This window comes from Artemia sp. Qi Xiang Cuo, chromosome 8, assembly GCF_049724085.1.
Source record: "Artemia sp. Qi Xiang Cuo chromosome 8, ASM4972408v1, whole genome shotgun sequence".
Lineage (NCBI taxonomy): Eukaryota > Metazoa > Arthropoda > Branchiopoda > Anostraca > Artemiidae > Artemia > Artemia sp. Qi Xiang Cuo.
The window spans coordinates 66,313,229-66,338,844 of record NC_142801.1 but is presented as its reverse complement, the minus strand read 5'-3'; the positions used below and the strand labels follow the sequence as shown (position 1 = coordinate 66,338,844).

Sequence of the window (25,616 nt, the reverse complement as noted above, 5' to 3'; positions counted from 1 at the left end):
TTGATCAAATATTTTCAACCACATAAAAAAAATTGGCAAATTCCCAAGTTGCTGGAAACAAGGTTTTATAACACCTGTCCCAAAAAAATGCACCAGTCTGACTTTCGCCAACATTCGCCCCATTACACTCACTTCAGTTTTTTCCAAACTTTATGAACGTTTCCTCTGTGACTGGATTAAGGATAAAATTTGTCCGCGTATTGACACCCGGCAGTTTGGTAACTTAAAAGAAAACTTCCACCACCCATTACCTTGTGCACTTAATGCATACCATCGTAAGTAACCTTGATAAACCAAATGTTTGGCTGAACCTTGTCTTAGTTGATTTCCAAAAGACTTTTGACCTGGTTGACCACACCACACTAATTCGTCCAATACTGGTTAACTTTAAACTTGATCCTCTGTTAGTAAATATTGTTATATCGTTTCTTTCAAATAGATCTCAAGTTGTTAAATACAAAAATATTTTCTCTAACCCCCTCCCTATATATTGTGGAATTCCTCAAGAAACCTTATTGGGACCACTTTTATTTCTAGTCATTATTAACGATATTGGTAAGGACTTCCCCCAAAGGTGGAAATACGTGAATGACTTGTCGATCCTCGAAGTATGTCACAGGAATATTAAAAGAGACCCCTTTGAAATTCTAACCTACATTTCGGATGAAGCTAAGAACCTAAATATGAAAGTAAATTCTACTAAATCAAATATAATGACGATAAATTTCTTGAAATCTACTCCCGCCTTCCTTGACCCTATCCCGCCAGATATTTCTGTGCCTTCCTTTAAATTACTTGGGGTTACAATTTCCTCTAATTTAAAGTGGGATATCCACGTGAAAGATGTTGTCCGTAGAGCTAATGCGTCCATGTCTCTCCTTAAGCTCTTGAATAAATTTAACATCCCCCCATCCCAATCTTTAAGGATTTATACTTCCTTTGTCCGCCCGCATCTTGAATATGCTTGTCCAGTTTGGCATCCTGGCATCTCCCGTGTTGAATCAGATAAAATTGAATCTATTCAAAAAAGAGCCCTAAGAATAATTTTTAAAGAAACTTTGGTACCATATTCACTCCTTCTAAAAAAGTCCAAGCTGGAAACTCTTGAGCACAGGAGAGGAACGCTGTGCCTCCGTTTTGCAAAAAATGCAATAATAAACCCTCGCACGGAGAACATTTTCCCCAAAAGACACTCGGCATCCAGACACCGCCTGCCACGTACTGTTTCTGAACCCGTCCCTATCTTGTCCCCCATCCGTTTTTTAACCTCCAGATTTTAAAAAAACCTTTGTCCCCTTCATTACTGAACAAAAAAACCACTAGTTTTTTTTTTTTTTTTTTTTTTTTGTACTGGTGATACCCATGCTTGTGTCGGTTTGGTTCTTCCGTTCCCTCCCCTTTTTATATGCTCTCTTTTAAACCTTTTTAACACTATTTTTATTTCAATTTTTTTTATTTTGTTTTAGTTTGTGCCTTTTTAACTGCCTTACATTTGACACTTTTTGTTTTTTAGACTAATGAATGGCTTTGCCTTTCTGATATTGTTGTTTTTGGCATTGTTTAGGCAGTGTTTTAGTTGTTGTGCTATTTCTATGTTTTTTTTTTTTTATTATATGACCCCGAAATGCGAATTCAGCCCTTCGGGGCTTTTGATAGTCATTTTTTGAAATGAATGTCTTATCTTATTATGAAAAAGCGTCTGTAAATCTCTCTGCGGAGGTGGGAGGAGGGTACCTTAACTCTCAAAAAGTTCCCTTCCATGCCCTGATTGTTGAATTTTACCTGATCCTTTGGGTAGAAATAAAAGGAGGGAGGAGGCTAGCTGAGGGAGCATGGATAATTCCTCTCTAATCTCCCTTTATTCTGAGGAATGTGTATAGGCTAAACCTGTAATATAGGTGCTGCGAGGTGAAAACTAGCATCTTGTTACACAAAAATCTGAAGTGTAACGTAAAAGATTACATTCATATGATTACCTATCCATTTTTCATATCATATGATCCATTTTTGATGCTTGAGACCTCAGCCCCCTGAAAAATATTTGATGGAGTTCACTTTTTTGGAGATGGATATCATTCTCAGAGCATTTTTGTAGGAATACTGAACTTCAACGTACAAAAGGGGGTTGAAGGAGGGACTGGTAGCCTTCCTCACATTTAAAAGAACCCTAGATGAAACAATTTCTAGCAACAAATTTTAAGTAAGAAGTGAGACTTGTCAAAAGAAGCCAAAATTCGAAAAGACAAAGTGTTGATTGCAATATATGCATCAACAAAATCTACTCCTTATGCCCCTTACCTTGAAGCATGGTAACACAAAATTCGACTTTAGTGTAGAGAGTCAGGGTTGAGGGGAGGGTAGTCTGCTCATATTCAGGGAACCCTAAGGTCTCGTCTTAACAACGTATAAAATTAAATAATTAAACAAGTTTTATCCAATGAAAGTAAAGAGCTACATTGCAGAGAAATTATTCTATACATTAGGGGACCCCCTCCTCCCCTACCCCCAATATTTAGGCCAAAGTTTGACTTTTTACCCCGGATACTTCAAGAACAAATGCTAAAAGCGTGATTAGGAGGAATAGTTATTTTTTAAGGGACTCAACGCGCGTTTTTTGCATAGAGAACTTTATTTATGTTTATTTATTTTAATAAAACCCGATTGAATTGAAAGGGCTAAGGCTATAAGATTCAGCTTTTTGCAATATTAGGATTTGTAAGGCTGACCATCCCTTTAAGCTCTTTAGACCATGGTTGGACTGTCCTTCTGTTGTTACCAAATTCATAATCCGAGCAATTACTGCTTATCGCCTGTAAATTTCAGAAGAGGGTGTACCAAACACAACTATAACTGTAGCTTTTGTTCTGGATTGGTTGAATCTCACCAATCGACCTAATAATTTCATACACATTCTCCAAACAAAGAGCGTAACTCTTAATTTCCATCAAAATTCAATTACGATTCAACGTCTCCTGGTAAATGTGCTAACGATAAACATTTGAAGATTTCTCTCCTCTTACCCCAGAAGGACCAGGTAGGTCCCAATCTCCTAAGAGCATAACTAGGATATTCACTCTTACTTCTGACTATGTAAGGTGGAGATCTGATAAATTCTCTTAGAATATACCCTAATGACCATAATTTACGATTATCTACCACTACCCCCCTTCCCCAACACACAAACGTCAGATTACACCAAGAGCCTAAAAAAGGTAAGACTGGCATATTAGGCACTGCCTTCTGGCATAGGTCTTAATGACAAGATATTAGAAACCCTATCCCCCTCAGAGGTTAGACCCCGTCAACACACGGTCGAAATTAGCTTTCATTTTCAGAAAAGTCTTGTTGAAGTCCATTAACAAGTTCTAGCAGAATCACATTAAAAGATTTAGGTCCCCTTTCCCATGAAAACAAAATCGGACCAAGCAAGACGCCACATGTCCATCAGGTTTAATTAGCATTAAACAACTCGTTCTGCTACATGTAGGAATAAACAAGAACTTAAGGAATTCCTCTTCTTCCCCAACAGAGATTGGATCATCCCCTGATTCCCAAAAGAAACGGCTAAGAAACTATCAAGTACTCTGTACAAGGTTTGGTTAAGATTTGAAAACCTCTTCTGGTAGACGCCCCGATGACAAAACTGCCCATCCCCTCATCGTAGTTTGGTGTTCACCCAAATTAAACGACTAGAAAGATGGTACCAAGTTCTTGGAAAGTATTATTTCCAAGTACTTCCCATTAAGTTTGGTTGAGATTCAACAACGCTTTCTGCTAAATCTACCGGTGACAGGATTTTGGAAACCACCTTCCCCTCCTCTGTCTACCCACCTATGAATTGGATCGTAGCTGGACTTTGTCTATTCACTCCTGGGCTAAAGCCGCATATATATGCGACATTTTTAGAAAATTCCATCAAAAATCGATACTCTTATAAACCAAGGAATTCAGAAAATTTTAAGGTCGAATTTTCCAGACATTCAAACTAGGAAAAATACAGAATTTGGACACGAGGTTTTCGAAAATACTCGGATGTTCTGCATGAATTTGACAGGACTTACTACCAAAGAAATTTATTTTTGGGGTTAAAACAGTTTCTTTTTTTTGAACGATTTAGAAGAATAGATAAACAAATATTATTTAAATTCTTTTTATGGAAATTTTTTGAAAAGTTTCAGATTCCAGAGAAACTTGTTGTCTCCGTTTCACGACTTCCAAAGGTAAAAAAAAAAAAAGAATATGGACCTCCTATGGTTTCCAACCAAAGATGATCACACGCATATTCAAACTAGGAAAAATACAGAATTTAGACCTGAGGTTCTCGAAAATGCTCGGATTTTCTGCATGAATTTGACAAGACTTACTCCCGGAGAAATTCATTTTTGGAGTTAAAACAGTTTCTTTTTTTGAACAATTTAGAAGAATAGATAAACAAAAATTATTTAAATTCTTTATATGAAATTTTTTGTTGGAAATTTTCAGATTCCAGAGAAATTTGTCTCCGTTTCACGACTTCCAAAGGTAAAAAAAAAAAAAAAAAAAAAACGAATATGGACCTCCTATGGTTTCCAACCAAAGATGATCACACGCAAAAAAAAAAAAATTATTAAAAATTAATTTTAAATATTTATGACGAGTACGGTAGAACTGCATGCCGTATGTGTCGTACATAGTAGAACAAACGATTAAACTTCTTAGGTAATCCATAGGAGAATACAAAAATAAAATTTGAAGACATCTATAATATATAGGGCTTTCATGGGTGATGATGAAGGCTATAAGCTGCGACGGAAAAATTTTGGCGGCTATCAGGTTCGATATATATATAAGTCTGAAAAGTATTTCAAAAAAAGCTATATTTCATAAGCTTTTGAAAAACCACAATATCTAGAATACTACACTCTCACCAGAGAAAACCGAAAAAAGCACTTCGTCACACCTACCAGAGGGAAGACGTATGAGGGCAGCAGCACATGTCTAGGATGATTGGCGACTCTTTCTGGATTCCAGGGTCCCTCTGGCGGCACAGGAGGAACTAAGCTAACAAATCTGAATCTTTAGTGCCAGTTCAAGAAAAAAATGCAAATAGTTTTAGAGCGAACATATAAACAACAGTATTTGTCCGGATACTCTAACTCCCAATAACGATTTTAAGATGATCTAAGAAATTGTTCAGAGAACACTTGAAAATATAAATGAAGTCAAGAAAAAAAGAAGTTTGGGGATATTCCTCTTAATTACACAACACAAATCATAACAAACATAAATTAATAAGTGTTGAAAACAAAACTTTATGAATTAAAATACATATTACCAACTCCTTTAAATTGGTTTCATCTGGCTTATTCCAAGATTGATGTTGATTAGATGGCAGTCCTTGTCCAGCTAAATTTGGTACAGAATCGAGGCCAAGCATTCCTGGTACAGGCCAACCAAGGCCTGTTGATACCATGTTTAGAGACATTCCAGGTGCACCACCACCCATAATTGGAACAATTCTTGCTTCAGTTCGAGTAGGATTCAAAGACCAGGGACGGTCGGTCTACAAGATTAATTAATTATATAATTGAGGTTTTAGAAGCAGCAAAAATATTTAACATCTGTTGAATAGCAACAATAGACGTTAGCTAAAATTTTTTTTTATCAGTGGTGGGATTTAAGCTTATGATTCCTGAAGCACTATAACCATCATTACCACCAAGAACCCTTTAAATTGAATCGGGGCTTCCACTCCCTACTTATCACCACGGAAAACTATTTATTTTATAATTACTACTATTTACGAATTATTCCCCTTTCTAAGTTTCTCAGCAATACTAAGCAAATTCACTAATTTAAATTTTTAACCAACAACGATTATTTTAGTTTCATGGGCTGCAGTAACATGTCATTTGACACTAGAAATTGGTTATATAGTTGAATAATTTTCATTATATAAGAGAAAAGCTTGGCGCCACAGATTTGGGAGGGAAGAGATTATTATTAATAAGATTACTAGTTGACGAGTTAACGAGATTACTGGTTAGCGAGATTACTATAAGTATTATCGATTACAAGAAAATGGCATAAAACACTTGTGGATTTATGTAGTAGTTGCCTAAGTAGAAGCTTTAGTAGTAGGGTGTAGGGTGAGATGGATTAAGTGCAAGCCAGTCTGTCAGCCTCCGCTAGCTTAATGCTGTAATGAATCCCTTGTAGTAATGTATTCCTACTCAAATAAATGGGTGATTATTATATAAACAAATATATATAGAATCAATGTGTTTACGTTTTAGCACTGAATGAGCAGCTAAACTACTCAAGGTGGAAATGTGTAGAAGAAACATTCGTGTTTTGGCCATAGCACCCCTAATACCACGGTAGCGTAAACATATATATACATACATACATATATATATATATATATATATATATATATATATATATATATATATTAATTTAAATAGTGTAGTTGGTAAAATTAGGAAATGATAAGTGTCTGACCTCAGTTCCCGACATATAAATGACCACAGAACTTGAAAAAAAAATACAAAGCGTCGCCAAACGCTAGATGGTATTGATAGTGTTTTCCATCGACACTAGTACCAGTTTCTACTCTTGTAAGTTACCCATATTCTTTGGCCTTTAATGCAAAAGATGGGTTTTAACTAGTCATGCAACAAAGGACGCTTAACTAGAAAAAAACAAGGGAAAAAATCACATAACAAATATAAGAAGAAAAGAAGAAGATTGGATAAGAACTTCAATAACAAAAAAGTTAACAAGAGTTATTGCAATTTATTCTACAAAAATGTTTAAAAGGCCTTAGAACTACGTAATAAGTTTCAAATAATTATTTTCCTTACAGAAAGAAATAGTTTAGAACTTGAGAATAGTACCCTTTGTAAATGAATTCCTCAATGACGGCCTAAGGGGTAGTATGCCAAAGTAAACCTTTTACTCAAGGGCTAACCTTAAAGAAAAACCGTTGGGTTTTGGAAGGAGGGTTATACTAAAGCAATTAACAAAATAGTCCCTTTTGCAAAACACATTTTATATTATTTTTAGTTGCTTTTCCTCATTGTGCATATTTTGGTCTTGGGGGGGGGGGCTCCAATGCTCCTCTTGCTATATCCTGTCAATAACACAGGAAGAGAAGCTTACTCAAGTTGGACAGAAACTTAAAAAACCTTCGGTGAATATCTTAAGTAGGTCGGCGATAAGACTAAGGGATATATTATTGGAGCAATTTTTTTTACTAAGAGTCGTCAATATTATTTAACAGTTTTTCCTTTTGTTTTCCACAACTTCGTGAAAAATATCTGTTTAGAACACTTGAAAAACTCCTTTTACGCGCTACAAAGGAAAATTTTACAATCGAGCAAAATAAGCTTGATTAGCACAGAGTTAATCAGAACCTTCATGTTTTAGGGAAAAGGTTAGTAGCAGGCAAAGAAGCGCGAATTTATTTCAAGGGAGGAGCTGAGTTCGAGGAGGGTCTAACTAAAAACAAAGAAACTGTTTGAAAAATTTAGAGAGCTCATAAAAATATAGACGACTCTTAGAGGAGGGGATCGCTTCCAACTCGAGTGTGTTAGAAAACAAGTTCAAGATTGAAAGTCCTGTGGTGCCACAAGACTTTTTCTCAAAAGTCTGTGGTACCTAGGTTAGGTTAGGTTACGTATTTAATATATGCTATGCTTTACCCCCACTCCCCTAATGTGCAAATATATAGCCCAAATTTGTTTATAAACTATTATATATTTATCCTATTTTATTTTATTTCATTAGCCTTAACCAAACTTGACTTCTTTCGTTGGTACCATAAAATGCACAAGTACCAATTTTTTCTCCAAGTTATTGGGGGTGGGGGGCAAATGTCCCCTTGCCTCCCCTTGAAACGACGCCTTTGGCTATATTTAAGGGGTCGATGGGTTGAAAATAGAGAAAGAGCATTTTAATGCCGAATTTCTCCAGGAAAGAGATGCCCTCCGCTTCGAGGGGGGGGGATTCCTCCTCATACTTGTGCAGGCATAGAACCATAGCATATTAACATACCTGAGGTAGAGTAGAAGTAGGCACTGATAGTTGCATTAGGATGGACTGTAAAGAATCCGTTTTTCCGGCGTTTGGTATTTGCTGCAATAGCGACTGAAGAGGGTCAGGTTTATGAGTTAAAGGCTTAGATACAGGGTCAGAAACATTTTGAGGTAGAAGACTACTGCCAAGAAGAGATCGAACAGGGTCAAGTTTTAATTGGCTTTGTAGACCAGGGGCCATTCCAGATGACTCAGGTAACAAAGGTTTGTTCTGGGGAGGAAATTATAGCTGCATTAAATGCAAGATATAGAATAGCCAAATAAATCTACAGAGAGAAACTTGAGGAAGAGAGGGAGTAAGCGGGTGTCAGGGAGAGAGAGAGAGAGAGAGAGAGAGAGAGAAAGAGAGTGGAAGGGAAGGGAAGGTGGCAAAGGAGAAGAAACTGTGAAGAACATAAGGGGAAGTTCTAAACTTAAATTCAAATATGTCCTTGAATTTTTAGAGACTATCAAGAGCCTCCTAAAAACTTTCAAAGCAGAATTTAACTAAAAAAAAAAAAAAAAAAAAAAAAAAAAAAAAAAAAAAAAAAAAAAAACCTTCAAAGAAGAAATAAATTCGCTCTTTATTTTGTTTTCCAATCTGGTTAGCAGCACAACAATATATCCCCCCCCCCCTCCAACAAAGACACACACATAAAATTTGAAATTAAAGGACAGAAAATTGATTTTTCCACATCTGAAATACCCGAGAAACCATTTCAAATTTTACGGTAAATATTGGGCAATAGCTCTCGTATTGAAAAATAGCCGTAAATATGTACAAAGACGGACAAACATTAAACTTAAAAGCACAAGTTATCCAAATAAAGGGATGATAAACTCAAAACAAACATAAATTCTCCTATAAGGAATCACGCCTGCCCCTATTCACCCAAAATCAAATACATGCTACATCTGTCCCTGATGGAACCGAGTTTACAGTAGCAGAGATTAAAGCGACAACTAGAAAGCAGAAACATAACATAGCACTATGTATATGTGGCCTAACATCAGAAATTCTGAAAAATGGTGGTCCAACAACAATTCTCTGTTAACAAATGCCGTAACATTATATCATACAATTTGTATGTCGCTCTGAAAAGATCCCATTGAATTGGAGGGAAGGCCATCGTATGCCAATCTACAGAAGGAAGGAAACCAAAGCAGAATGTAGCAACTGTCATGGCACATCTCCTCCACTATGGGTATCTGGTGAGCTCTTCGTTATGCTACTTCTCTTTGTGGTCGATCCTCAATTACGTCACTGTGCCCAAAAGGATTATCAGTTTCTTCAGAGCTCTAGAACAACACCGAAAGCACTGTCATTGTAAAAGGTCACCCCTCATCATGTTTAAAAATCAGTAACGGTATTCGGCAAAGTTGTGCCGCAGAACCTTAAACTCTTCAACTGGGACACAGACCGTATGCTCAATAAAGCATTGCTGGCGCAGCCGTTCGGCATATCTTTTTTTAGGAGAATTATCTCGGATGTTGACTGGCTGACGATGTGGCACGCAATATCATGTGAAAATCCCAATGACCTTAAAACTGCATTGGAAACGCTGGCGTCAGCTGCGGAAAACCGTTTAAGATTAGATTGGTCAGACAATGACTTTTAACATGACGCCGCCTAGCACCGTGACATCTATAGAATTTTGTGGTCAAGCAGTTCACTTGCCTTAGTTCAACTCTGCTCAAATGGAGATGCAGATGCGGAGATTGGTCAGACAATGACTTTTAACATGCCGCGGCCTAACACCGTGACATCTATAGAATTTTGTGGTCAAGCAGTTCACTTGCCTTAGTTGAACTGTCTGCTCAAACGGAGATGTAGATGCAGAGATATTATCAAGGGTGGCAAAAACGAATGCCGTCTTCTAAGAACAGTATTTCTCAACCCCCAGAACAGCCGCCTCACTAAAAGACGTATCTACTCTGATTCGGTAGCTAGCGTAATGCTATACTTGTTAGAGACGTGACCCATGACACAGAACCAGGTGATGAAGCATGGATGTCATCCCAATGAAACACCTCCGAAAAAATGAACGCGTCAGATGGTTTGACACGGTACGGAGCCTGGAAATTCTCCAGTAATCAAAATTACCAATCTTGCCCGAGAAGCTGGTGTCTCCCTCGCTACGTTGGTACAGCCTTCTACTTCCTCTGCCTCCGCAAACTCCCATCCCACTCATCTCCGAATTTGACTCAACTGCAAAGGGTTGGAGGAACCCCGGGGATGGCCCGACACCAGATGGGTGGAAGTCATTCGTAGTACGAATTCCCCCGCCTTTCTCGTAAGTTCAGACTTTTAAGCCGCGCAATTATAATGCAAAACGCATAAATTCAAATGACAATTTTCAAAATAGTGCTATAGGAAAGTGCCACTTTAGGGACCACCCCATCAGTTACTAAAATATGTACATATCTAATATATTACAAACAATCTAGAAATTAAATACGCCAAGAAAATTTTTACAGACGTAGCGATTCCAAAGGTTAAAACAAAGAAGAAATTAATTATTAAATATTATTCGTATTATTAACAATTAAGTTTCAAAATTTAAATTCTAGCCCCACCCTAAAAAAAAGAAGCAAAAAAAGGCAACAATTCTAGGTTTGACCCCCCTCCTTAAAATAAAGCTATGTAAAACTACACGCTTTTCGGTTACTTAATATTTTTAAGTTTAATGTATATATAGTATATATTATAAATTAAGTATATAAATTACCACCACTAAATTTACTTTCGATAGCTTTAATAAGTTTTGAATATCTAGAAAATGAATTCATTATGCGTTCAAGGGCTATTTTGAAAACGCTAAATACTTACATGTTGCTGCTGCAATTGTTGCAAGATGGACTGAATAGGATCCTTATTCATAGTTTCTGCTGTGTCAAACAATTTTGGCTGTTGCAACATTAACGGGTCAAAATTATATTTCGGCAGTGTTGCATCAATATGCTGTTGTACAAGATGGTGCTGTTGCAATGGAGTCAATGATTGCCAGCCTTCTAGCTGCTGAAGTTTGGCTATCACTGTTTGCCTGAGTAACTGCTGCTGTTGCTGACATATCAGCTGCTGCTGTCTCAATTGTTGCTGCAGCAATAAGGAGTGACTTAGAGCATCAGGTTCTGATGGTGCACGCGATGGCTCTGGTTCCTGCAAGATTCAAATTTAAAGAATACAGTGTAATAAATTGGACATAATGTATCTTTTGCACACATTACTGTATCAGTAACTGAGATCAACTCAGATCAATAATAAACAGAGCATTTACAGATACATTGCAAGAGTTCCACGTCCTGATACTGCACGTGATTGCTCTTCTTCTTGTAATATACAAATTTAAATACATTAGACATAACATACCTTATATACACAAAATAAAATTAAGAGAAACGCGTTAGAACCTCTATATTTTATGGAATAAGAGGCGAATAAGGCAATTTTCTTGGAAATATAAACATTTCGGATGCGACCTTTAGGCGTGAAAGCAGTGACATCGTGAATTATTGTTGAGCTGGAACTCTGCAATAAGAGGAGAATTACTGCCCTCTCAGTGCCCATTTTGAACGCTTTGTATAAATATACTTCTTCAAATGAATGGAAGCTAGGGGCTGGATCATAATTTAACAGGCCTTAAGTCCTCCCCTGCATGCACCAGTATCATCAACTACAAAACAAGTATTTTTAGAGCATTTTATCAGCCCTTCCCCCGGGGACTATGGGGGACTAAGTTATCCTCAAAGACACAGTTATTAGATATTTCGACTATGCTGAACAAAATGGCTATCTCCAAATTTTGGTCCGGTGACTTTGGCAAAAAATGAACATTGATTTTAGTGAACATTGATTTACGAGGAAAATAATTTAGATTTTCTTTGCTTGACGCTACATTCTTTTAAAATTTTTAATTAGTGTTAAAGAAAGTGCGTATGTTTTACATTGTCCATGCAGCAGAATAACACTGATGATTCCAATACTGTCCAGTCTTGTTTAGCCACTCATAACCACGTAAGACGTCCAAATACCACTGTTTCATACTATGAATTTCCATTAGCGTTGGACATTTGAGAATACATAGTAATTAACTGAAATATGCTTCAGCAATTTGAACACAGTTTACAACTAGAACCGAACCCAAAAATTATACGCCCATATAGGGTGGAAATTCCAAATGAATTTCTAGACGGAACTGAACCCGTATCCGAAGTTTTGAACTTTATTTGATGCTTTAAATTAAACTGCTCATGAGTGCACTCAGATATACGTTGGGAGGGGGAGGGGGGGGGGCCTATACACAAATGGAGATTCCATTTTTCCAATATAACTTAGTTGAGAAAAAAATGTCATAGGTCAAAACAATCACAAATATACATTTAACAGAGTATCTATTATTTTTCAGCATTTCTTGTGTCAATAAGCGGAGTAATACCCTTTTAATTAGCGGAGTAACACCCTTTAAATTAGCGGAGAAACAAGCGGAGTAACACCCTTTTAATTAGCGGAGTAACAAGCGGAGCAATACTCTTTTAATTAGTGGAGTAACAAGTTTTCTGTGGTATTAAGGATGTGTCTTCGCAACACATTGGTCTCATAAGAGGGCCTTCCCTACTAACTCTATGGTTTTCAAGCTATCAATATTTCAAAATGTGTATATGTAAAGCCATTATGTAAAGTATATAATGTGTATATGTAAAGTATATGTAAAGCCATGGATAAAATACATGAATCAGAGTTTTGGTTTACAATAAATTACACAGCTGATCTTCATAAGAACGGCTTTTTTTAAGTCAAGGCACTTTTTTAAAATAAAATAAACGGGGTGGTCCAGGTTAGGATGAAAAAGTTGATCTAAAAGATTGGCTATTACGAACATTTTATTATTTTTTTTAATTCCAATGCTTTTTCAAGCTGTTTTAATGGTAAAAAAAAGAAACATTATTACTATTATTGCACTGCGGGTGGACTAACCAAACTGACGAATGAAAGTTCTTAAGCCGAAGTTCTTTAGCCGCTTTGGTATTCAGTTGCTGAACGGCCGCTTTTCAGTTACTTTGTTCTCATCAAAGTAACTCTAATAGCTTTTCTGTTCCTTACGTGGATCAGTGGCGACAATTGTATTTGATTAATATTGGTGGTTGTTTAATTTGTTTTTAGTTTTTTTTTTATCTTCGTCACCAAACTGAATCAAAGCTTAGACCAGAAGGGCCCATTGCTTCATAAAAAAACATATTTCTTTTTCTTTTAAATTGCGTTGAAGACATTTTCCAAAAATACAGAAAGTAGTCCGGTTCCAGGTCAAACTGGCAAAATTTAGCAAAAAGGATAGCTTTCCCGGTCAATTTAATGTTCTTATGTCTATCTAAAATACACAAGAATGGTCTTAAAGGTGAGCTAAAAGATATCTCTTATTGGATAAGCTAGGAAGGTCGGGTCCAGCTGATAATGGAAGAGAGAGGAAAAAAATATCTTTTGACTATAATTATGATTTTAAATTTCAATGCTTTTGGAGGCTATTTTAATCATGTTTGTAATTTTTTAAGGCTATAAGAATGGCTTTTTAATTTGAGCTACATAAAAATTTCTTCCATAATAGGAGACAGGTTTGATTGCTTTTTAAAAGTCATGAAACGTGTTTTGTTGGCTGGTTCCACGTAAGATTGGCAGTCCAATACGAAAAGGATACTTTTTTGGCAATTCTTAAAGATTCAAAAGAATTTTAATGTAATAGTTTTAGGACTATTTTAATGCTCTTAATTGACTTTTATTCCTTACCAAAATAGGACGTGGACTGGGTCCAGGTAAGAATGGCGGATTTCGTCCCCAGATTTTAGCCAATTCGTCCAATTTTGAAAACGTTTCATCACAAGCTCTTCGAACTAGAAGATCCTTTGGAAAATATCCAGCTTTATGCCATTCAATCATCTCACTATTTTTAAACGGACCTTTAAAAATAAAAATTTCCTATATTAACATTAGAAGACAATTGTCAAGTTCTGACAAGAAATGAATAACAAAACATTAAGCCAAGTGAGAAGGAGTAATACTACTACTACTACTAACATCTCATTACAGCCCCAAGCTGGCTGAAGTCAACACAATCGCGCGCGCTCCCCCCCCCCCCCCAAAAAAAAACATAATAGAACTAATAAACGTTCAAACGGGGATAAGTCCATTTATTATTATTATTATTATTTATTTTTAACCCACACTATACAGAGGTACAATACGTGGAGTATCACGAGGAAAAACACAAAAAATGCGACACAAGACAATATATAAATCAAAAATTACCAAATTACAGTGTAACAAAAAATAATTTAAAATACACTAGAGCAAAAAAAAGAAATAACTTGAAAGGAGGGGTAAAGTACGAAGAAAAAAAAAAAAAAAAAAAAATGAAAACTTGCACAATATAAAAAGCAGACATTAAAATTATAATTATTGGATTTTTAATCACTCTTTACAAAACTAAATTGTAGAATGACCAAACAGAGAAAAACAACTAAACAAATAAAAGAAAAATAACTTACGACTGAAAAACCCTGATAAGGTGATGGTGCGGAGAAAAACGGATACAAGCAGTATTTGAAAGTTTTCTGTGTAGTGCTTCCAGTTTTTCAGTAATATTAGGAACAAGAAATTTATTAATAATTACCCGGTTTTTGGTCCAAGGTGGAAGAAACAACAAAAATTTACAAAATCGAAAATAATTAATCCGGATTCTTTTTAACTCAGTTTTCTTCAGAAGGAGAAAAATTCCAGAAGCATAAAGAATTGAATGGTCACAAAGAGTTGAGTAGAGCTTGGCTAACGCGAGTTTATTATAATTACATCTATTGGCAACAATCTTAGCATATCCTAATTTAATTTTCATATTAATATCTGAGACTGTGCGCTGGCGCAAGCTCGGAAGACTATTAGTAATAGAAATACCGAGCCATCAAAAAGAATCTACGAGAGGAATAATAAAGCCACTACAATGAAGGGAAGTACTAGAAATATTATTAAAAGAAAGACATTTACATTTATCTACATTAAGAGAAAGGCCTATGTCTGAAAAAGAAGTAGCAAAACGAGAAACCATGTTAGATAAACCAGTTTTAGTACGGCTTATAAGAAGCAGATGATCAGCGTAAGCCAGGTAGGAAACATCAGAAAAACCGGAGAGATAGGTAGCCGAAATCTTTGCCAGAACTCCTGAAATACACAAATCAAAAAGGGTCGGAGATAAAGCTCCACCTTGCCTTAAACCTCTTTTCAATTTAATATTAGATGCAGGCACAGATTTCAGCCGAAGAAAAGAATTAGAGTATCAGTACCGAAGAAGCAAAATAACCGATAGATTGACACCGCAAACACGAAGAGCAGAAAAAAGATTAATATGACATACACTATCAAAAGCTTTTGATAGATTTAAAGTAAAAAGATATATACTCCTTCCCCTAGAAGAATCTTCAAGGAGCAAAGAAGATAATACACGATGTGTGTGTTGACAACCTACTCCGGGCTTAAATCCAAACTGGTTATCTCTCTCAAGCATATTATTAGTCACAAAAGGTATTAAAACATGCTCAAGAACTTTACTAAAAGTGCAAGAGACAGTAATAGGTCGGTAAGAAGAGCAAATAAAAGGTGAATTCCCCTTCTTTAAAATTGAAGAGACAGTACCACACAAAAAACTCTCCGGTACACTAGAAGTACAAATACACATCTGGAGAAGTAGGTGTATATGGTTAATAAGGGGGAGCAATCTAATAAAAGGTGAAATCTAGATATACCATCATTATCAACATTATCTGATTTAAGTTTCTTAATTGCTTCAATTACGGATGAAAGAGAAATAGGAACACAGAGACGCTGAGATAGAGGGGTACTAAAAATAGCAGAAAGAGAATGAGAATACAAAGAATGCACACGGTAATTAACATTAGAAAAAATAGACGAGTAATAGTCATGCCAAGCAGATGCAGGAATACAATCACTATTTGGTACATCACTTCTAATCGACTCAGAATTAATAACTTTTCGCCATTCTCTCTTTGACACTGGAAAATCCATACCACGATAACGCATAGACTTAAGATATTTTTTATATTCCCTGCGGGTCTTACGCTTAAGGTCAGAAACAATTCCACAGGGCGGTCTATCACATTCATTCCAAACTTAGCTTTATTTTTCAAAGTTTTTAAATTAGGATCTAAAGACCAAATAGGTTTTTGCGTACCACGTCTAACACGTTGCAGCGGCACTGCAACTGCCTCGGCATCTTTTAAACATTTAATTATTTGATTATAATAGCAATCATGGTCCTTTTTGCAATTCCCTTGCATAGAGCTCTGAAGCAGATGATAGGGAACTCGTATAGCAGACAGCAGCCTTGTTAGTGTAAACGCATAAAGAGGAACATCAGCTTTCTTCCAATTACTTTTTTCAAACCATTTTGAAGAGTGGGGTACTTTGCAGAAACTTGCAGGGTTTAAATTCAGCGTAAGAGTAAGTGAGATAGGGAGATGGTCTAAGTCTTGTTCTTCAGCATGTACAAACACTATTGATGTAATAATACTAGGTGAGCAAATAATGTGGTCAATATTTCTCTTACTGCCTGAATGGTGAATATAAGAATACGGATGAGTTTTGGGTATAATATGATAAGATGGAAGGCAATCCAACAACAAATCACATCTCACTGATGAGTTATTTATATCCGTATTGAGGTCACCAATGATCATATAATCTAGAGAAATAGAAAGAATTTTTTCCACTAGAAACTTCAACGTGTTACAGGCTTTAGCAAATCTAGCCGTCGATCTAGAGGAACGGTCATCATAAGACAGATAAGAATTAAGGAAAACTATAGTGCCCATGCGAACAGCCAAAAAAACTCATCCGAGTAAAAAATCACCGGCGAAACCAAATTAGGATTGTGCTTAAAAACACAAGCTAGTCCTCCAGATGGCCGGCTTCTTGTGGCTCTGGCAGTAGTAAAAAACACATCATGATGAAGGCTACGACGCAAAACGTTAATGCTAGAGTCTGTAAGAAGATGCTCCTGTAAACAAACCAAATCAAAATCATAGTAGAGCTCATCAATAACGAAATCCTTATCCTTTGTACCATTAATATTAAACGATATTATTGAAAACTCCAAAGTCATTGCAAAAAGTGGGAGCGCGACATTAGTTCCTTAGATATAGGGCAGGACAAGCTATAAGAAGTATGATTTTTACCACAGTTGGCACACTTGGGAGCAGCACTACAAGGACTATCCTTAGTAGAAATATGTGGCCCAGCACATCTGGCACATTTCGGGACATTGCTGGTGCAAGCACTTTGAAAGTGATCGTATGATCGGCATTTGAAGCAGCATTTACGTATTTCTTTAAATACGTGAATTCGAAAAAATTCATATCCCACTTTAATTCCTTCTTTGAAATAAGCAGACTGAGTGAAGGAGTCTTCAAATTCCAGCTTGACTGACATAGTCTGACCCAGTCGATTTGCACTTATTATACCTTGCAGTCTTTTAATAACTGAAAGGTCAACATCAACTGGGAAACCTCTTAGAATCCCAAAAAAGCGCTTGGATCGTACTTTAACTGTTGCTCCGGTAATAAAGTTCTGAACCGATGTACAAAAATCTTCAGTTGCAGATTTATCGATATTGACATACCATCTGTCATTAACAGGTTTCACACTACAAACTAATTCATGCCCAGCTATTTGATCGAGAACAGATTTGCATTTAATCAGATCAGACAGATCTGAAGGCACTTTAGAGACAATAACTGTCATATGAGTGTCAATTGCTGGGGTAGGTTTGGGAAGTTGGGGAAAATTCAACTGATAATTGTCAATTTTCCCTGACATTTCAACAACCACTTGTTGTAGTTCGTTAAACTTAGAGAGTAAAGAAGAATAAGCATTTGCAGGGAGACATGGCACCTCTGTAGGTCGCTTTATCACAAACGTAGGTGCAAAAGTGTCACTACTGTCAAGAGATCTTAACAGAGAAATAATGTCACTAAAATGATTAGAAAGTGCATTGTTCCCCTTACGTACTGGGCAATCCAATTCAGGTGCACTTATTTGCCAGAGTAAACTTTTAGCTTCTTTGATTATATTCACGTCAAAAAACTCCATACCATGTCTTTTAATAATATCCTCCTCTATTCCGCTTAGCAAATTGCTTTGAATAAAATTCAGAACAGGAGAATATACAAGTTCAGGCATTTCGTCGGAGCTTTTCATGGCTATTGCCCTCACCACAAATTGACAAATTGTTATCTAGACAGGGAAAACAGAAATGTCTAGATCATATACAGCGATCGTCATCAGTAGAAATACTAAAGTTTAAAAAATAAAACTAACGTGTGTCATTCACTAGATTTTTCTGAGAGTTCAGTAGCATGGTTCATTCAAAGTCTTGAGATGTAAATTTTCTTCTTTAATCTTGCATAAATGTAAAATTAATTACAAATGAAGGAAGCAAAGTCCTCTCTGACTTCTAATTGCAAAAGAAATGTTGAATTTATAGTTGTATACTTAATTGGTCTGATTTCCCCATATATACGACGCACTTATCCTCATTTGAACGTTTATTTGTTCGTCATAGAAAGGCAGTGTGGTCTGGGAAAAGAAAATACCTAATTTAAGGCATTCTGTCAAAAATCTAATAGACCGAGTAATGCGTAATAAATATTATTTAAAATCTCCTTTTCCATGACCTGGAATTTTCCATCGGTCCGCTCCTAAGCAGAAAATTGGGAAACAAGACGAGTGAGTATTTTGTGGGTCTTGATTTCATCTTTTAAACATCAAAGGCTTGGTCAGACAGGACAATTCTTGTTTAAGCTAAGACGATTTATCAAAACTGTAGGTTATGTATGCTGCATGATACCCCTTTCTTAAAATTTTACCGCCGGAGACATAAAGCTCCATTTTTGACGTGGAGTCTGTAGTGTTGGGGCTAAAATCGTCTTTTCCCTTCTGTTTCAGAGTGCCATCTCATTTTGCACGCAAACAGCAACTAAAATAACCCCTCCCTGCCCCCCCCCCCCCCCAAAAATCCCTTAGGCTTTCTTCTTAGTACAGTAATTTCTGGGGATTTACGAGAGCCAAGTAAATCTCGAAGAATTTCGGGGATACCCTCAAAAAATTAGGGATGGTGGAATCACTGCTTATATGATTAGCCTTAAAAGAAGCAGTTTTACTACCACTGAAGGGCAAAATTTAAAAAGCAATAATCTTATATTAATCTTATATATATAATGGTATATTTTTAATGGTGATGTTATACCTTTGAATCGTTTTTTATCTATTTGATTTTTCTGATCTGATTCCCTGAATTTTTGGCACGGACTACACACCTCAGTTTGGCACAAAACATCAAATGCTACCTTTTGGATAACTGCAATTGCTGTGCGTTGTATACATCTAGTCTTAGAAAAATTAAAATGACTGAAATTAAAAATTAAACGACAGATGATTTCTCCAGATCCCTGCAATATATAATTATATATATTGAGTTAAAAACAAAATATACAATTATCAGCAAAGCTTTTAATTACGATGGTGAACTAAACAAATTAAGCTAGAATATTTATTGTTTCACAACCGGAAATCCGAAAAAACAAAAAAAACAAAAAAAAAAACACAAAGAACAAAGTGAACAAAAAAAAAGCCAGAATAACGCACATAGCTAGCAAGATAAAATTGTAATTTCTTTTAGGACTCGTGCATCTCGGTTTTTAGGAGAATCTAGCAGAACTTGCTACATTTACAGATTTAAGTGCAGTTATCAGACCTTTCTAAAATCTTCCTAAGAATAAAAATATCCAGATGCGTCCTCTGGACTTTCTATCTTGTTATTTATTATATTATTGTATTTTTGTCATTCCCCCTACGATGGTGAACTAAACAAATTAAGCTAGAATATGTATTGTTTCACAACCGGAAATCCGAGAAAAAAAACCCCACAAAGAACAAAGTGAACAAAAAAAGCCAGAATAACGCAAATAGCTAGTAAGATAAAATTGCAATTTCTTTTAAGACTAGTGCATCTCGGTTTTTAGGAGAATCTAGCAGAACTTAATACATTTACAGATTTGAGTGCAGTTATCAGACCTTTCTAAAATCTTTCTAAGAATAAAAATATCCAGATGCGTCCTCTGGAATTTCTATCTTGTTATTTATTGTATTATTGTATTTTTGTCATTCCCCCAGACAATGTTTTCACTTCCCAGGGAAAATGTTAAACAAGACTTGTTTTTTGTATTAATACATTATCTCTCTTAATTAACATAATTCAATGACGACAAACCTCTTAAAAACTTAAAAAAAAAAAACAGTTACAGTCTAAGCCCAGCTAAAAAAAAAAAAATCAATTTGTTTATTCGATGATTTCATTCAGAATAAAGTTAACCTTTCCCTCTCCTCTCTTTTTAAGAAACATTATAGATATTTACTTTTCAAACAGCTCGTGGTAACGAACTATAGGTAAGGAGCGACCCGGCTAAATAATAACCGAAACTCTAAAAAACGGAATTTTTATACCAATAGATACATCAAAAGAATCAGATTTTTATGCTGATAATATGTAAGTTTCATCAACTTTAGTCTCATCCACCAACAGTTACAAGCCTAAGAAAATTTGTCTTATTTTCGAAAAAAGCGGGTAAGACCCCTTAAAAGTCATAGAATCTTAATAAAAATTACCATCAACCATCAAATTCAGAGTGTCAGAGAACCCTACTGTAGAGGTTTCAAGCTCCTATCTACACAGATGTGGAATTCTGTATTTTTTGCCAGAAGAAAGATCATAGATGCGTGTTTATTTGTTTTTATTCCCTAGGGGTGATCGTATCAACCCAGTGGTTCTAGAATTTCGCGAGAGGGCTCATTCAAACGGAAATTAGAAGTTCTAGTGCCCTTTTTTAGTGACCAAAAAATTGGAGGGCAACTAGGTCCCCTCCAACGCTCATTTTTTCCCCTAAGTCACCGGATAAAATTTTGAGATGGCCATTTTGTTCAGCATAATCGAATAATCTAATAACTGTGTCTTTGAGGACAACTTAATTCACCACAGTCCCCGGGGGAAGGGCTGCAAGTTATCCGCTTTGTTCATTATTTAGATACAGTTTTGTTTTTTGCTAATTATATATGCAATTTCAAGGGAATTTTTTCTGGTAGAAGGGGGTCGGGGGTGTTAGGTTACGTGGGAGGATCTTTCCGTGGAGGAATTTTTCACGGGGGAAGATAATTTCCACGAAGGGCGCTGGATATCCCAGCATTATTAAAAAAAAAACGATCAGAAATTAAATTAAAAAAAAACAAGTTTTTTCAACTGAAAGTAAGGAGTAACATTAAAACTTAAAACGAACATAAGTTATAAATAGCGACGAAGACCACGCTGCCTTTCCATCATAAACAATAAGTAGCACAACAGGGAAATTTTTTATACAAGACAATGGAACGCAACTTTTAAATGAATATTTCGACCCTATATCCAAGGGCTGTCCTCAGCAAAACAAACGAAGAAAATAAAAACAATATAAAAGAAACTTACACTAAAATTCAATCATTAAAACTGAAAAAAGTTTTTTAAAATTTTCAAAACAGCTCTAATATCATTACTTCAAGGAAGTTCAACCAGGACTGGTACACCAAGCGAAGTGGACAAAGAACAATTCATTCAAATGGAATAAAAATACTTACAGACAAGCTTTTAAAAGCTAATCTCGCCTTCTTGGCAGCCAGTCTAGATGGTCTATTCGTAACAGGTTGAGTGGAATTATTTACTGGTTTTTTAACATAATTAGTTAAATCATTTCTAATTAAATTTGTGTATAGGGCATTAAGCGAATATTCCCCCAAATCTCTATTTAAAGAAAAATTACTGTTTATTTTGATTCTAATTTCAGTTGCCTCTCAAACACCCTGTTTTATGCTTAAGTTATAGCTAATAATGGAAGTTCCTTCAAAACGCATTGTATTGCTAGGGTTATAATAGATGTGACTGCTTAACACAGAATAAAAGGAAAGATTTGTGCTATTGAAATTTAAAGCTTTGGTTATGCCTTCTTTATTTTGTTGTAGGCGTTTTTCTAAATTTTGATGGGTTCTGCCAGCATAGAAATGGCCAGAGTCACATGGTATTTGATAAATCCTTTTTTGGCGACTAACTGGGGTTATATCTTTACCAGAGTTTAGGAAATTCATGACGGTTTACATTATTACATTATTTGGACGGACGCCATTATTACTCATTTACTTACAAAGGTAAGTCAGTAAAAGTAGCCACCATATATAAGTACTTGGAATTCGTGCTGGGATGGAAACTGGATCGGACACATTAAATTTATGAATTGTCGTGTAAAGGCAGCAGCATGTGCTCTACTCTGACAAAAAAACATAATGGGAATTAAGAACATGAACAAACATAAGTACCTTTTCATGACTGAAGTTCCACCAGTTGCCCATTATGGTAACGAGTTGTGATGACCGCTGTGGCGAGACAATTAGTCTCTGCAGTTAATGTACTTTATAAAAAATAGTAGGCCTACAAAATAATTTTAGTAGTTAGGTTCATAAAGGTTTACCGAACCTGTGTCATAAGGGACCATACAGATGATTAAGTTTTAGTTACAGATACTGTTTGCCCAATAACCGTCTGAATTTCCTAATGAAAGAGCGAGGCGTTGAGGAGGGGACAGCCCCTTTCATATAGGGAATAATTTCTGTTCGTTTTAAGTTTTAATGTCGCTCCTAGGGTGTAACCTTTTCGTCATAAGAAAAAAAAAAAACATTGTTTAAAAAAACAAGTTCTTTTTGAACTGAAAATAAGGAGCGACATTAAAACTTAAAACGAACATAAATTATTCCGTATATGAAAGGGGCTGTCCCCTCCTCAACGCCTCACTCTTTACGCTAAAGCTTTTTATTGTTTAAAAAAATAGAGTTGTGAGAAAGTCAAACTTTAGCGTAAAGAGCGAGGCGTTGAGGAGGGGACATCCCCTCTCATATACGGAATAATTTCTGTTCGTTTTAAGTTTTAATGTCGCTCCTGGGGTGTAACCATTTCGAACAATCGTCATAAGCACCAAACGTCAAAACATCCAAAAAATCTATAAGTTTATATAATAGTAATAAGTATATAATAGTTTAGAAAAATATTTCGGCTATATATTTGCATATCAGGGGCGTGGGGGTAAAGCATAGCATATATTAAATACGTAACCTAACGTAACCTAGGTACCTAAACCCCAAAAAAGTAAAGTTTTAAAATTTGGATGTTGTGACGGTTGTTGGTTCTGACGGATTTTTTTTTGTGGATGTTATGACGGATTTTGTGGATGTTATGACGTTGGATGTCCTGAGGGTTGAATGTTATGACACCTTCCCGTCGCTCCTTACTTTCAATTAAAGAAAATTGTTTTTTTTTAATTTAATATAAGAAAGAATATAGGTAATACGTAAACAATAAATATATAACAAACCTTGAAACAAAGCTTGATTAAGGTAAATAATCCCACCCACTTTGATTTTCGATAATACAAGGTATAGGCCTGCTGGGATATATCCCAAACTGAACATAATTTTTTACCTTGAACATGACCTTGAGGGTCTTTATAGTACCAAGAGTCATTTGGCGAAGGTGATATTGCCTGTTTTCTTTTTTCTTCATCTTCTTCAACCAGACGTGCAACAAGATCGTCAGCTACTCGATCCAATCCTTCTTCTTCAAATGCCGGATGCTTAGTATCGATAGCATCTTTGTTGGTTTTAGCTTCAGTCTTAAATATAACAAGAAAAAAAGTTCCTTAAGATTGCTTCAAAAAAAAAAAGAATAGAGAAGGAAAAATTTACAATCTTAAATATATAGAAAGAAAAACCTTCTTTACACTGCTACAGAAAGGGAGGGAGAGTAAAAAAATAAACAAATAAAGATCTCCAGTCTTAAATACTAAAAAAACATTCCTTACGGTTACAAATTAAAAGGGAATACCGAAGACATTATTATTAAAGAATAGAACATTGAATTTTCAAGAATTAAAAGGATTAGAGTATACAGGATTACATATGATTGGTTCGCAATGGATGCTACGGCTAAAAAAGGGAAAAGAATCTACATAAAAAAAATTTATTGATTGCTTCAAAATTAGACAGAAGTAAAAAAAAAAAGACCAGAAAAAAACTTCAGACTTGAATACAAAAAATTACATTGCTTAAGATTATAGCAAAAGAGAAAGAGAGCGGGAGAAAGAGGGAGAGAAAGAGAAAGAAAGAGAGAGAGAGAGAGATACTTTCGTACCTATAAAAAACCTCATTTATTTGAGCTGCACAGGTCTATATAGGATATCTATATCATTGCCTTATAGAAATTCAGAACGTTTGGCCAGTATGAGGCAGGGTCAGTGTTTATTGAGACCCACAACAGATCAAGTCCGAGAATTTTCAACCAGACACTTAAACAGGAGAAGGGGGGTGGGTAAAATTTCCCAACAATGGTTATGAAACAAACTGGTCTTTGTTGCTATTAGTGGGTCTGCATCTCCCCCCCCCCCCACCCACAAACACACACATACAGACACAAATGTTAGCATGCTTACTAGTTTTCAATTAGCTAAATAAGCAATTCTTGCAAATATGAGATGAAGTCTATAAGTCTTTATGCTTAAAAGAAATACAGGGAAACAAGGTTCGAACCTGCAAGTTAGAAACACGGAGAAACAGCAGGTTGTTTATTGGCTAATCGACCTGCTAAGAAATTAGATGTCTTGTCAGGAATAACTTAAAAAAATACAAATTTATTGTTCTTGCTTCTCAGGCCTTTTTTTCAGCAAATCAAAGCTCCTTCTGCTCTGATCACTCGTCTAAGAATTGTGATGAGACATAATCAAAGTCCTATTTGGCAGAAAAGTCCAAATATGAGCACTTTTGATTGAGGTCAGGGAGCTAGTCCTGCGGTGGCGCAGCATGTTTGACCTCAGGTTGGTAATACGGGACCCAGAGATCGAAGCCGGCTATAGCAATACCCACCAGGGCCGACACAAGGGCCTTTTATATTCAAGAAGCGTCGTTAATCCGATAGAATACAATCAATGAGCTCCAAATTCCTAGTACTTTATTAAAAAAACAAAATCTGGACAGATAAAAACAGGATCGGAGAAATAAGATCCAAGCAGCAAAAAACAAGCCAAATCGTTTACGTTCATCTTGATTATACATAAAACACAGAAAGGAGTATAATTCAGCTTAATTTTAGACATTTTTTTTATTAGACTCGGCAAACCAAATAATGGTACAAAAAGGAGATATTTTTGGCTGAAATCGTAAAAAGAATACAATCTTACGTTCAATATATTAAGTATTATTAGGTGCGATACTTTCAATCCAAGACCAAAGGTCCACGTCCCTGGTTCTTTTGTCGTTTTCTGTACGTGGATGCGGTCATCCTTTCAGAGCTCCAATCTGATCCTTTTCTTTTTTCTTTGTTTTCCCTTTTTCTTTTTTGTCTTGAATCCCAACTTTAGATTCATTAGACAAGGCGAATA

At 35.8% G+C, this 25,616-nt stretch overlaps 1 protein-coding gene across 2 annotated transcripts in view; it reads right to left on the bottom strand.

Moving 5' to 3' along the window:
- Positions 1-25,616, bottom strand: part of Gyf (GIGYF family protein Gyf) — a 99,947-nt gene that overhangs the window by 30,172 nt on the left and 44,159 nt on the right. The window contains exons 8-12 of one of the 2 annotated variants that reach the window (XM_089093684.1): positions 23,666-23,855; positions 13,837-14,006; positions 10,888-11,217; positions 8,038-8,289; positions 5,315-5,542 (exon numbers count right to left, since the gene is read on the bottom strand). In XM_089093684.1, the coding sequence (XP_088949810.1) occupies positions 5,315-5,542; positions 8,038-8,289; positions 10,888-11,217; positions 13,837-14,006; positions 23,666-23,855 (1,170 nt within the window). The remainder of the gene's footprint in view (positions 1-5,314; positions 5,543-8,037; positions 8,290-10,887; positions 11,218-13,836; positions 14,007-23,665; positions 23,856-25,616) is intronic. The other variant, XM_089093685.1, reaches the window with a different exon arrangement.